General features: G+C 37.0%; 1 protein-coding gene across 10 annotated transcripts in view; it reads right to left on the reverse strand.

The window, feature by feature from the left end:
- Window positions 1–370: 370 nt before the first annotated feature.
- Window positions 371–15,451, reverse strand: part of VEZT (vezatin, adherens junctions transmembrane protein) — a 72,610-nt gene continuing 57,529 nt past the window's right edge. For 3 of the 10 annotated variants that reach the window (XM_060165152.1, XM_060165151.1, XM_060165160.1), the window contains exons 9-13: window positions 13,802–14,136; window positions 11,315–11,508; window positions 6,990–7,090; window positions 5,138–5,345; window positions 372–1,519 (exon numbers count right to left, since the gene is read on the reverse strand). In XM_060165152.1, the coding sequence (XP_060021135.1) occupies window positions 1,005–1,519; window positions 5,138–5,345; window positions 6,990–7,090; window positions 11,315–11,508; window positions 13,802–14,136 (1,353 nt within the window). In that variant the 3' untranslated portion in view covers window positions 372–1,004. Of the gene's footprint in view, window positions 1,520–1,542; window positions 2,628–5,137; window positions 5,346–6,989; window positions 7,091–11,314; window positions 11,509–13,801; window positions 14,137–15,451 lie in introns of those variants that run through there. The other 7 variants (XM_060165158.1, XM_060165156.1, XM_060165153.1 and 4 more) reach the window with 4 other exon arrangements.

Below are 15,451 nucleotides of genomic sequence, written 5' to 3' on the forward strand. Positions count from 1 at the left end.
AGATTGGACAATTTGGAAAGCAACCCCTTTTAAGAGGTAGTTTGTAAATAAAGTATTAAGGAGACAAGGATGCTTTCCAGGAAGCCGACAGGATGTTTCCAGAATCTTATTAAGGTGGAGAGGTGTACAGCTTCAGGCTAGAAATCAGCAGCACGGTGACCTGCTTGTGTTAATGGCACCCATTATCTCTAGGCAAACTGATTAAAGGAACGTTTTTTGCAAAGTTGAGGATGAGGCCTCAGACTTATAGGGATCCCACTTTGATATCATCTCTTTTCGTTGCAACAAGAACAGAAAAAGATAAAACACACAAAACTGAAAGGGTAATCCTTAAAAAGGAACAATGTGTTTTTTTAAAAGATCATTTAGAAATCTTAAAATTAACCACTGAATACACATACGAACAAGGAAACATAAGACACGTTATAAGCCAAATAATTCTGAGACTACATTTTAGTTCCAAACCCCAGTACACATCAATTGCATGAATTCAATTTTTTTTTTATTCAGAACGTGTATCTTTGTTTTAAGACTGGTATAAACAAAAATAAAATACAAACAGCTTGTTACTGACATGATAGCTGCAGTCATTAACTGCAAGAATACAGTAAAAAGGAGCCATACTAAATGTTAATATTCTTGCAACAGAATTACCCCAGTCATTTTATGGTAGTAAATTCTGGCAAGAAATGATAAATTCATTTGTTATTAAAGATACTTAAAGAATTTCCAAGATCAATCAGTTGTGCTGAAAATAAAATAGCAGTTTATTCAAAAGAGCCCTTACCTTTCTCTTATTTTCCTAAAAGATCTGCCATTTACAGGTAAACTACTATTTTCAGATCAGCTGTTCAAAACCAGGGTTCTTCCTGTAAATTCACATCTTAGCTTTAAATATAGTAAACTTACACTCATTTTCCCTTTCCAGTGGAATATCTAGTCTTGAAGTTAAAACACTTTCACAAAAAAGAACAATTTAAAATCCTTAATGGAAATCTTGGTTCTTACTTTTCTTCTACCTCATTTTCATTTTCTTGCATTATTTGTTCTTCTTCTTCATCACCAAAAGTCTGTTCCTGCATGGTAGTAAAGGAGAGAGATCTAGCAGCCACTTCTGCAGCGAGGCCAGCAGTGAAGGTAAAATCCGGTGACAGCTGTAGCTGTGCCAGCCTCTGCTTGATGGAGGGCTGCAATGAGGCCCCGTGGGTTGGGTGGGCAGGGGCCAGGCCACCTGCATCAGCCTGCTGGGACTCATCTTCGCTCTCACATTGGTAATACATTCTTTCTTCAGCTCCTTGGAGGAAGACTTCATTTGCAGAATTGTCTTTATTTTTACCATCTAGAGGGTATTCACATAAATACTCAGTCCTATTACTTATTTCATTGTCGGTTGTAGAGGGTTTATTATTTTCCTCTTCAGTATCATTTTTACAAACTTTCCCCATATCTGAATCCACTGATGGTTCTGAATTACTTATGGGTTCCACTGGGTCTACAGGACACAAGGATTTCAACACAGCTTCAAAGGAAAAAAACAAAGAAAGAAAGAAAGAAAGAAAGAAAAGAAAGAAAGGAAGAAAGAAAGAAAGAAAATAACTAAAAACCCAGCAATGATTTAAACTTTAATTTAAACTCCCAGTAGTTTTTTCTTATAAAGAACAATAAATAAATAAAAGCTAAATAAAACTTGCCAGTAAATCAATGTAAATTTATAAAACCAGAGAACTTTATGAGATAAAATGCCTAAGATATGAAATGAGATGGAGTTTTGATGAATATTTTACAACACCTCACATATCTCTTATTCAAAATATTAAAGCAGTGGTTCTCAAGGTGTGGCCCGTGAACCAATAGCATCAGTCAGCATCACCTAGGAATTTGGTAGAAATTCAAATTCTTCGGCTCCATCCCACACCTACTGAACTGGAAACTGAGTGAGGACTGGCTATGTTATACAAGCCCTCCACTGGATTCTGATGCACACTAAAGTTTGAGAACCACTGTACTAAAGAATAAGCAGCATGGTTTTCACTAGTAGTATGTCAGATCAAACACCTAAGAGTAATCCAGGTAATCATCCTATCATCAACACATATATATTTACAAGTTAAAACAGCATGGGAAAAAAAATGCAACATACAATTCAACTCACTTGCCAACCACCTAACAAGACCCTGATGAAAATAAAGGCAAAACTTGTACACATTTTGTAATGCCACAGAAAAATATAAAATTAAATAAAACCTGCATTCCAGATCAACTACTGTACAGCGTAATACATAAATATTATATCCATACGGCAGAAGTTGTCCTTTCAAGGAAAATGAAGTTTTATTTAGCCCCTCTTGATGTTAGTAGGCAGTGGGTTGCTTGCTAGGCAGTCTCTCCTCCCATTATGAGGGGTTAGTACAATACAATATGTTATGAAGCATGACGGAAGAAAGAAAAAGCACGTCTTGAAGATCTGGCGTTTATTTAAAAAATAATTTTGTAAAACATGTCCATTTCCAAGAAACAGGTCCCTAAGCTGCAGTAACTCCACTAGAGAAGCAGCAACAACAGAAAAAAATGGCCACAGCAGGTTGCAGTGTAGAATTTCCCTCTCTAATTCCATTCGGACTTTACCCCTGTAGGCAGAGACGAAAACAACTCTGGAAGATGTACTGAAATTTTTCATGGGCAAAGCATTTTAAGGTTTCAGCTTTTTATTTATTTTCACAAACTAAATTAGCATTATTGCCTTTTCAAATGTAAACTATGGAAAACACATACCTGAAAAAGAGACACATTTCTCTCATCATTATATCTTTACCCATACTGTCAAGAAGATAATTTTAAAGCCACATGAAGAAAATACTAAACAATAAAAAAGGATATAAGTTCACATACAATGTTATTTTCAGATTTCATGTACAGTGTTAGTCTATAAATCTGCTAATTCTTAAAGAATGCAACATATATTAGAAGTTGATTGATATTCCTGATTATTGTTAATTAAATGGGGGCAGGTAATCTGTATAATGCATCAACTGACTAGTGTGTTAACTCTGTATTAGAATATAAACCTTCAGGAGTATGGGGATTTTTGTCTCTCGATCTATGTGCTAGGGATACAGCAGTAAACAGTATCTTAATATCTACTTGTTGAGTGAGTAATTTACTAAATGAATACTGTGGGGGATAATAAAGCCCCTATTTAAGACCAATTTAATTACAGAAACAAAAAAAAATTGAACGCATAGGAAACAACAGTGTCTAAAATATAATACTCTTAATCTCTGATTTATGTAGGCCATAAATATATGGACAAGCAAGTTTCAGGAACTCTGTTTTTACCACTGCTTCTAGGAAGTTCTTCATCTACTACATGCTTTGCTGCTCAAGATGTCCTTTCATTTCACTAGCGTGCCCCCAGGTGTGAGGGTCCGTAGTGGTGGGAGAGGTGGTAGGACTGGAGCAGTAAGAGGGGGACTCATGGAGGAGAGACTGGTGGAGAGGACAGCATTCCTGGTAAAGGGATCACCATATACGTTTTTCATTAATAAAAACAGCAACCATCATCTAATTAGACAGATATAAGTAAAGGAAGATATCTATATTAGAAACAGTGGGGAATATAACTGGATGATGAACTCATGATGGAGAGGCTTGAAACCAGGAAAAGGAGTTTAGATTCAATACAATTAGAAAGGGGGAACCACCATAGGTTTTTAAGATAGAGAGTTATTATCAGTGTGCTGTTTGAGAAAAATCTAAGTAGCTTTCAAGGATAGATATAAGCTATCCTAAAAACTTAGAAGCTATCTTCTAAGAATAGCTTAGAAGAAAAAGGTATTGAAAATGCAAGTCAACTAAGAGGCTATCACAATATACGACCATAATCTTATGAGGACCTGGGCTACAAAGGGGGCCAATGGGAAGAAAGAAGGATAAAATCAAGAACTGGGGGTTTCCCTGGTGGCACAGTGGCTAAGAATCTGCCTGCCAAATGCAGGGGACATGGGTTCGAGCCCTGGTCTGGGAATATCCCACATGCCACGGAGCAGCTAAGCCTGTGTACCACAACTACTGAGCCTGTGCTCTGCAGCCCGTGAGCCACAACTACTGAAGTCCGTGCACCTAGAGCCCGTGCTCTGCAACAACAGAAGCCACTGCAATGAGAAGTCCGCGCACTGCAACGAAGAGTAGCCCCCGCTCACCGCGACTAGAGAAAGCCTGCACGTGGCAACGAAGATCCAACACAGCCAAAAATGAATAAATTAAAAAAAAAATCAAGAAGTGTACATCTGGACAAGGGAGGATGGTAGTGCTCCTAAGAGAAGAAAAGAGAACGAGGAGGAACCTTCCAGAGTATAGGTAATCTATATACTTCTAGTGAAAAAGAGAAAAGGAAGAGAAGGCAGTTGAGTCTGAGGCTCCACATACTCTAAAATGGAAGGGAAGTCCCACTCTACCTTCTTAGAAATCCATAGGAATTAATTCCTGAATTACGAATTAGCTAGTTTGATATTGTCAAGTACTAAGCTTCCCCTCTTTCCCTCTCCTGCCTCCCATGAAGTTCGACTAAAGAAAAGAAGGGTGGTTAACATAAAGAAGTTTAAGGGTAATCTTAGGTATTACCAGTCATCCAACTTTGTCCGAATCCAAGTATGGAGACAGCGTGCACAGAAGCATCTCTGCTTCCCATCTACTAAAGTGCTCAGATCAATTAAGTAACATAATGATATAGTTAAGGCCCTAGGTTTTAACTCATTTGTTTTAATAGTGAACATAGTTATTAATTTTGTGTTTTATTAAAGTAATTATAAAATAAACATAGGACAGAGTTTAGAATCTCAAATTCACTGAATTTGAAAACATCAATTTATTCACAACTCACTACCCATTTCAAAACAAATTTAGTAAAAAAAAATCAAATAACTGATGAAAAAGTCTAATTTCGTATTCCCAATCTGATTATATACCCACTCTTTTATTGATCAAATTAATTTTGTGTCTAGAAGAAAAAGTACTATACTTACTGGTGGATCCCTAGAATTAAAACCATAAGAAGTCTATACCTAAAATAAGATTTATAGTTCAAGAAAAAAGAATCCCTTACATTGAAATAACGTTTTACTCTGAAGTCAGTGCTTACCATGATCACTAAATAGAAGCTGCTTCCACTTCTGCCTTTCTGCCTCTGATGCTTTAAATCCCAGCACAGATTTTAGTTCTTGGAGTACCCTCTTGGATTCTTCATGCTCACGCTCCTGTCTCTCTCTGTCTTCTTGAGACAAGTAATAAAAGTCATCCTTTCTGAAATCACTGTCCATATCAATATCATCTACATAAGCTTCTAACTCCTGAAAATGAATAAAAGAAAAAGCACTGTACTTCGAGAGGACAATTTTCTAGTAGCATTCATTTACTTGCACCTATTGATCTCCAAGATTAAAAAAAATGACTCCTGGCACAGGTCATTAAAGCACAGTTGGGCGAACAAAGCAAACATAGATAAATTGAAATCTTAAAAAAACTTACCTGATACGAAGAGGGTTGTGGATGAGAAGTTTAACAACTTCGATTGTTATTTTTCTACTCTGATACCATTCTATAGATCTAGTCAAGATTACAGCTTTAGCTTTGTCAAAACCAATCAAAATTAGCAGGGCTGGTGGTTTGGGGAGGTGGTCAGGTATGTTAGTCTTCTTTGGTAGACATCTGTGGTTCTTTCTGACTTCCCAGCAAGTTTGAACACTATTGCTAGGATTGGGGAACACCTCATCTTATGGTTCTCCTTATCTCTAAGGGAGAGGGTAGGATCCTTGCTTACTCAGCTTCCCTTGCAGTTATGGTTAAGGAAAATGAGTTGAGATCCTCTAATCGGGTGTACCTGGATCAGATCTGATTCAGAAGTTTGTTATAAAAGAAATAGGCATACTACCAAATGTAAAATAGATAGCTAGTGGGAAGCAGCCGCATAGCACAGGGAGATCAGCTCAGTGCTTTGTGACCACCTAGAGGGGTGGGATAGGGAGGGAGGGAGGGAGGGAGATGCAAGAGAGAGGAGATATGGGGATATATGTATAGCTGATTCACTTTGTTATAAAGCAGAAACTAACACATCATTGTAAAGCAATTATACTCCAATAAAGATGTTTTAAAAAAAAAAAAAAAGAAAGAAATAGGCATTTTGAGGAATCCATTCCGGCAAGGATGGTGGCAGATCAAGTTTCCAGAGGTAGAGGTTCTGAAGATAGTTTTCATTATTCAACATTGATGGAGCAGGTGGCAACATCTGCACCCAGTGACTTAGCAGTGATGTTGCCACTGGAACAGTTCTTTTGAGTGATTTTGGCTGTTTACCCCAACGTGCTTCAAGCCTGATTATCTGGACCTCTGAAATATTCTGTCAGCTATGTAATGTTTTTAAACAAATTTCTTGTAGGTTAAACTAAGTAGGGTTGGTCTCCCTTTGCAGTTAAGAATACTGAATAGGCAGTATGACCTAAGGAAAAGAAGCCTTCTTCAGAATGAGCAATCTGTTGTCAACAACTAACACAATCATTTAAAAAAGTATTTTATAAAGGGTATAGCATACACACATGCAGCCAAATGCACAAATCTTAAATGTATAGGATTTTTACATAGGCACAGAGACTGGTAAACCACCACTCTGATCAAGATAAAAACATTTCCAGCATCCCAGAAGGTACCTTTGCTAATGCACTAACTTTTAATGCATTTCATCACTTTTGAGTATTTAAAAAATGGACAATTAGATATAAACAGGAAAATGTGTGGGTAGATTCAATGGATCCAAATTCAAGGCACTAAGAACTAATGGTATGATATAAATTCAATACATTGTATTGTGATTCTGAAGTTCACTAGAAATATAAATTCAACAACTTACGTGAACTTATCCATGTCACTTACAGAGAAAGGTAGGTAAGTTATGTACGTGAAACTCTTTAGGGGAAAAAAAAAGCAATTTTCACCCTTACCTGCTCCTCAGGGATTGGATCCTTGTCTGCAATGTGTAGAGGAGGCTGCATCAGAGGTACCACAGTACAGTGTGGGTTTTCACACGCCATTTCAGGTTTGCCTTGAAAAGAAACACAGAAATGAGTGAACATCTATTAAAGTTAACAAAGGTAATATCTATAGACTTACAATTTAAGTTAAACTCTTGGAGAAGAAAAACCTGTTTTTTCTCTCCCTTTTTCACCTTACCATAGTATCTGTCACACAGTAGGTACTCTAAATACTTGCTGAACAATCAACTTTGTTCATTGCACAGAAACAGGCTCAAGACAGACCCACTGTTCCCTACAAAAACAAACTTTGATCTTGTACTTCGCTTAAACTATTTTTATTCTCAGGAGCAGTTAGGATTGGAAATGAGTTTCACAAGTAAATAGATTGAAAAGATCACCCAGGTGAGCTTAACTTTAATTATTTAAAATTGGTGTTTGGCATCTAATCTCAGGGTTACTTGGCCTCATGTCCAGCTCTCTATCTTTTATCATTATCTCTCTACTTTCAAGAAGCAGGGGTTAAGCCTCTAGGTTTTTACCTTTCAAGAGTAATGATAGATACATGGTTGGGAACAGAGCTGGGGGGACTCTCAGCTGGCATGGGCTGGTGTGGTCAAAGCAAGCTAGGCTGGGGTGGGAAGAACCTTCAGTAGGTGTGAATCAGCAGAAATGTGACTTAGTCCACAGCAGCAGGCGACTGGTTACATACAAAGGATTGAATAAATAAGTAAATATATTGAAACTAATGACAGCCAAGCTTCTCATTATCACAAAAGAGAGGAACAAATATACAGGGGGGAAGGCCAGAATAAACTATGTGGTATTAGAATTGAATTGGAGGTATTGGTATAAACTCATGGCTTACAACATATATGGATAGACAGATACAGAAATAGAGATGGAGTGTACACATGTATATACAGAGATGTATTTCACAGCTCTGTGCACTGAGAAGTGGTAAAAGGAGTAACATCCCAATGGCTCTGAGCATACCCAGCACCTAGATCTTGGTTTCTAAATGTCATTTTCCATTAAAAGGAATGAGGGCTTCTGGAGACAAGGCTGATGTTATGGCTGGAGGCAGGGAAAGTATGAGACAAAGTAAAGAAGTGCTCAAAGAATGATGGTGACACGAATCACCTTGAATGGGCTCCCTCTGGTCAATCTTTGGACAACCTGGGCAACAATACAACATAAAAGTAACAAACTATGATCTACTGAATAAAATAAGAATCCATATATCCACACTGATATAAGTAAGTAAATAAGTGGAAAGGGGGAGCGATGCTTAACCTTAAAATAGAGTGTCAACTAGTAAGTGTAAATGGAAAATGGAAGTAGAAAATTACCATTTGGCAACCATCACAGTAATACCCAATTCAAGCAAGAACTATCAATGGATGCTAAAACTAGTGGGTGAAAAAATTTTAAGCTAATTTATTCTATTCACTCATAAAATTCACTCTTTTTTGTATATACAATTTTATAAGTTTAGACAAATTAGAGTCATGTAATCACCTCTACCACCACAATCATGATACAGAATAGTTCTATTACGTCAAAACATTTACTTATGCTGCCTCTTTGTACCCTACTCCTCCCTCCATATCCAACTCCTAGTAACCATTGATATGTTTCCTGTTCCTATTAAATTTTATCATTTTCAGAATGTCATATAAATGGAATCATACAGTATGTAGTGATTTGAGTCTGTCCTCTTCTGATTAGCATAGTGCATCTTCCATCTTATTAATGTATCAGTAGTTCACTTCTTTTTTATTTCTGAGTAGTATTCCACCGTATGCGTGGATATAATGGCTTACCTATTCATCAGCTGAAGGAGCCTTGGGCTATTTCCTGATTTTGATGGCATACTACGGGTATGTAAAAGAATGTCTGTTTTTCAAAAATGTGAACAGAACTATTTAGGGGTAATGTGGTTTCATGTCCGTATCTTACTCTCAAATGGTTCAGAATAATACCACCAAAAGAATTTAAAGACAGATACACAGAGAGATAAAGCAAATGTGGTAGAATGTCAACAACTGGGGAATCTGGATGAACGGTATTTAGAATTATTATTCTCGTGATATTCTTATAATTTTGAAATAACTAAAAAAAAAAAAGATATGGCAAACTAAAAGCACCTGCTTCTTAAAAAAATTCAAACGAACAGTTTTATTTCAAGTTGTGTAGTCAAGGCTACTATGGGCATTTTAGTGAGAAAAGTTTGTGAATACTTGTATCTTACTTCATGTCATTATCACCTATGAGCAAAAGCCACATACACAGAGGCCATCATGAAATGGCTTATCATCTGCCCAATGATTTGGAGACAATTTTAACAATCATGTTTGAGTGACTAAGATTCAACATCTCAGAGTATGCCAAGGGAGGGGTGAATGAGATGGTCAGTGGTCTTCTGAGTGTTTCTATTTATGGAAAATACACTTAAAAGCTCCAGAGTCATATCAAAAAGTTTAATATGTATAAATATTTGCACATACTAAAAATTCTTGGCAAATTTATCCTTTGGAGAAAGAATTATTCACCATTTACATTTGAGATATAAAGGAAATCTATTGGTAGTATATTGGTAATTAGCTTGTTAACATTTCCTTTGAAAAAAGTTAACACTTTTACTATCTAAGGACTTAGTTTGTTTAAGACATTAAAGTATTACAGATCTAGCTGTAAACAAAACAATGACTAACAGGATGATAAAGCATTACTCACCTTTGGCAGCAATACAATTTCTATACATAAATCTGATTAACCTCATAATAAGGTTCCAAGGGATAAACATGGTATTGACTTGCAGCATAAGTTTAAAGATTAATATGTCAACCATTTACAATGGAATTAGTGAAATTAGTAAAAACAAGTATAAAATCTGGGTCCAAAGGAAAGCAGTTTTGCCGAAAGTTTCAAGACTGCCTTTTTACCTAGCAGTACAAGGCACTCTGATGTTCCTATTAAATAACGGCACATTTTAACACATTTTCTTTTTTTTTAACATCTGTATTGGAGTATAATTGCTTTACAGTGGTGTGTTAGTTTCTGCTGTATAACAAAGTGAATCATCTACATGCATACGTATATCCCCATATCCCCTCCCTCTTGCATCTCCCTCCAACCCTCCTTATCCCACCCCCGTAGGTGGTCGTAAAGCACCAAGCTGATCTCCCTGTGCTATGCAGCTGCTTCCCATTAGCTATCTCTTTTACATTTGGTAGTGTATATATGTCAATATTACTCTCTCACCTCGTCTCAGCTTACCCTGCCCCCTCCCCGTGTCCTCAAGTCCATTCTCTATGTCTGTGTCTTTATTCCTGTCTTGCCCCTAGGTTCATCAGAACCTTTTTTTTTTTTTTAGATTCCACATACATGTGTTAGCATACGGTATTTGTTTTTCTCTTTCTGACTTCTTCACTCTGTATAACAGACTCTAGGTCCATCCACCTCACTACAAATAACCCAATTTCGTTTCTTTTTATGGCTGAGGAATATTCCATTGTATATATGTGCCACATCTTCTTTATCCATTCATCTGTCGATGGACACTTAGGTTGTTTCCATGTCCTGGCTATTGTAAACAGTGCTGCAATGAACACTGTGGTACATGACTCTTTTTAATAACAAATATGCAGTACCAGCTAACATAGCATTTGTATACTAATTTTTTTTTTTTTTTTGCAGTACGTGGGCCTCTCACTGTTGTGGCCTCTCCTGTTGCGGAGCACAGGCTCTGGACGCGCAGTCTCAGCGGCCATGGCTCACGGGCCTAGCCGCTCCGCGGCATGTGGGATCTTCCCGGACCAGGTCACAAACCTGTGTCCCCTGCATCGGGAGATGGACTCTCAACCACTGCGCCACCAGGGAAGCCCTTGTATACTATTTTTAAATGACTGACGTATTTTATCTTAAAAGTAAACTGAATTTCTGGCCCCTGATTACCAAACTCATTATTACCCTAACTGGAAAAGAGTTTCTGGAAGTCCTAATAATGGAATAATACTATTAAAATCTATTTGTTTAATTAATTTTTTTAAAAAGGAGGTATATGATTCAGGGAACTTTCAAAGCATATTCATTTTTTATTTACAAAAATAAGAGCCAAGACTTTATATTCAGTGTCAATTTGTACATATAAATTAACTTTTTTTTAGTAAACTAAGTAATTTTGTCAAGTCAGTTTCATCACATAGATAAGAAGTACACCTAATAAAATCTTGCCAGAGAAGAATAAGCATATCTGATAAGAGTACGCAAAAGAACTCTCTCATAGGTACCTTTTTTATCTGTGTTTCTTCGTAGCAACTTGTCCACTTGAGAAATGGCCTCTTCCCAGCAATTGTTGCTCGCTTGAACATGAGGCTGAATCAACTTTAATTTCTCTTCTAGGATTTGATAAGCTTCTGACACTAGTTCTTGTGTTTCTTTAGTACAAACAAGCTTTTCAAGTTCATCTTCAAAAATTATTACCCTGAGTAATAAAGAAAAACAGCAACAGATTTCTAAACTATGAACTGAAATGTATAATTCGCAAGGTTGATTTAAGAAATAAGTTTATAAGATGAAAAAAGCTCTGGACATGGAAGGTGGTGATGGCTGCACAACAATATATATGTATTTAATGCCACTTAACTGTATGCTTAAAAATGGTTAAATGGTAAATTTTATGTTATGTGCATTTTACCACAATTTTTAAAAAAGCTTATAAAGAGTATTCATACATTTATTCAACAAGTATTTCTTGCATACATACCAGGCATTTTACAAACTGAAAGGATAAATTAAACCCATTTCCTACTTATAAGAAACTTAAATCAAATCAGGGAAATTATACATATACAATACAATATCATAAAAAATTAAAATTAACATTTTATTTCCATTCCAAATTAGGTCTAGAGAGTTGAAGAAACTTGCCCAGGTCATAGAGCTGGTAAGCTGTGAAGCTGGGCTAAATCCAGGCACAAAATGACGGAGAGATAAAGACAGGCTTATAACAATTCAGAAGAGGAGGAAGTTACCACCAGCTATGGGTATAGACAGGGAACAGCTAAGGAAGAGGTACTTCTGAGGTAGCACTGAAGCATGGATAAAATCGGAGCATGTACAGAAGACAAGGAAAGTCATTCTAGATGGTACATGGGGAAAGGCATTTATACAGTTTGGCTGGACTGAAGGAAAGAAGTGAGAAATAAAGACAGAAAGCAGCCTGTAGTCAGGTTATGACAAACCCTTTCTGTAGAATGTTTTATGCAGACTTTAGTCTAAGCTGTTATAGTCCAAAATCAGTGAAAATTTTCAGATAAGTAAGAAAGCATATATATGCCTCAGAAACATTAATCTTGCACTCTAGAGGCCAGGAGAACAGTTAAAGGGTTAATGTCCTAGGGTAGGCAAGCGAGAGTGGGAATATCAAAGGGGACAAGCGAGAGGGAGGGATGAAACACAAAATTTTTTAGATAACACTTTTAAAAGTTGTGTGTGGCAGTGCTAAAGGGCAAATCAGATATGATGGTTTGTGACTGGTTTGCTCTCTAGTGAAAGTATTTTGAAAGGTGACATGTAGTAGCATACATAGAATATTTCATTTTTAAATAGGAAACATACTTCCCATGCATCATTCATAATCCCTGACCAAGGTAAAAAGCCCTTCTTTATCATTTTCATGTCCATCCAGTGTAGCACTCCTCCTTCTCGAGCCACCTTCCCTCACGCTAATGCATTCCATTACGCCCTGTATATTTCTGATTCTATTGCCAAACATTAATTCGTTATAGACCCTGGCTTTGCCTAACACAGCCTTTCCACTTAAATCTCTCATGATGATCCAACTTTTGCCACCCACTCAAGTGGAGATTGCCTTATCTCCCATTATTTCCTGTGGGAGACAGGGTTTTCTTAGAACGGCAGCAACAGACCACTGGAACATCCCTGCCTCACAGTTTCTTAGTTTTACACTATGCTGTAATCTTTACATCAAACTTAAATACCTATCTCAGACCTTGAACTGATGGGTAAAAACTTCTCTTCTTAAAATGTCTTTCTGAACTTAATTTCCTATCCTTGTGCATCACCTCCTTCTTCACTCCAGTAAATTAGCTTTTTGATTTTACTGAGACTTCAAGTCCTTTTGGCCCATTTTCTTATCTTACAAAATCAATTGCTGCCCTCCCCCTTCTACTTCTTGCCTGGTATCCAGGGTCAAGTACATCAACTACAATCTTCTCAACTCATTAAATTCCTGTGACCTTCCCCTGATTACAACATGAACCCAATCATTCATTTGATCCAGTCCTATACTATGAGTATCTGTTACAGAAAAATTTCACTGAAATGACTGGACCCTACATTTCACTAAGGCGGAGTATCAAACTATGGATTCTACATTTTTATTATTCAACTGGGGCCAAAAAACTTGTTCTATGCTATAGAAAAATGTCCAAACCTGCTCTGATTTATTCAGAAAAACAGCAACATTTTTCTCATCAACTGTATGTAATAATACTTCTCTGCTTTTGTCCTATCTTTCTAGGTTTTCTGTTGACATCAGGTAAAGTAAAAACTACATAAATGGCTCCCCCAAATTACAGTACTTACAAATCACTGTTTGTCTGCTACATTTGTACCTTTAAACCATCGTTTAGGCTGCAATGTCTCAATTTTGCTGCTGCTTTTTAGCTAGGACACAAGCCAACGACCACAATGGCACAAGACTGAAGCTTGCTAATCATGGGGACATTTTCTTACATGGCTTCTAAACTTACTCATTCAGTAATGCTTTCAGATGGAGCTGCAAGCTGCGTACTGCTGTGTGAACATTATTCAGTTCTCTTGACTTCTGCTGAGTTTTGGATAAACGCTGGGGTACTACTGACTGGTGCTGAGTTTCAAAGTACCGATAGAACTCATAGCTGCGCTTAAGCTCTTCCAAACAGGCAGAATGAGCATGAGGTAGACCTTGAGTCACATCAGATAGAATATGATGAGGCAAAAGTGCTGGAGTAAGTAAGGGCCCAGGAGGTGAATTAGCCGTAGAAAGTAACAGGGCTAACCGCCTGAAGAACTCTGAACTCTGTGCCACCCAGAGTTGGAACAAAACCTAAAAAAAAAAAAAAAAAAAAAAACAAGAAAAAAGGACTAGATCAATAAAAAATATTGGTCAACATTCAAAACAAGAAAACAAACTACAGATTTGTTTATCTTAACTTCTGGTTTAAACTTTTCACTTTATTCTAAGTAATGAATATAGCTGAGTTTGAACTAACTCTAAGAGTAGCCAAGAATGTTACGTCAAATTATATAGTCATGGCACATGGGAACTTCTGATCATAATATAGCAGCTAATACCAGTATATAATTTAGTACAGTTCTGTCCTAAACGAGAGATGCTGATGGAATGAGACACAGCTAATTAGAAATGAATGTTCTTTGATGAATTATTTTAAAAATGTACACAGGGCTTCCCTGGTGGCACAGTGGTTGAGAGTCTGCCTGCTGATGCAGGGGACTCGGATTCGTGCCCCGGTCTGGGAAGATCCCACATGCCACGGAGCGGCTGGGCCCGTGAGCCATGGCCGCTGAGCCTGCGCATCTGGAGCCTGTGCTCTGCAACGGGAGAGGCCACAATAGTGAGAGGCCAGCTTATCGCAAAAAAAAAAAAAGAAAAAAATGTACACAAAGGAGAAAAGGAGACAGCAGGAATGATGGACCTATGTAAGTCCAAAGAAACAACTCATTGATGGAGCCAGAGTTTGGGCTTCAAACTATACCATTATTTTGGCCTAGGAAATAGCTAAGAAAAAACATAAAAATCAGTCCCAGAGTGATCATACTCAGGAATGTCTGGCATGAGAAACTACAACACACATTCTCAAAAGACACACCCGGAGTCTGGCAGCAAAGGATTCCTCCAGATAGTACTATTCAAGAGGACAATATCAAACAAACAAATACAATCTAGTCTGAACAGGAGTTAGCAGACAATAAAAAGAGGATAATTTACCACTCTGGATAATTTAGATTTCAGTTTTTTATAACCATGAAAATGGACATTATTTAAACTGTTTTATTAAATGAATTTTAACATTATGCAAATAATGAATTAAGATAATTTAATGTAAACCTATTTTACTATTAACTCATTTTTTTTTTAAATGAGCAAGGCCAAAATTCTAAATCACTGAAGATACACTATCTAGGGGTTCTTAAATATAAATACAAGGTATCTCACAAGTCTTATTTAACCATTAAATTTTGTTACTAAAATGATTTTCTTTATCCTTTATTTTTTAATTCACCAAGTATTTCTTGAGCATCTATGATGTGCCAGGCAGTACTCTAGGTGCTGATAATACAGCAGAGAACAAAAGTGAAAAATATCCCTGCCCTGATGAAGCTTATATTCAAGTAGGGGG

The sequence above is a fragment of the Lagenorhynchus albirostris genome, chromosome 11 (genome assembly GCF_949774975.1).
Source record: "Lagenorhynchus albirostris chromosome 11, mLagAlb1.1, whole genome shotgun sequence".
Classification (NCBI taxonomy): Eukaryota; Metazoa; Chordata; class Mammalia; order Artiodactyla; family Delphinidae; genus Lagenorhynchus; species Lagenorhynchus albirostris.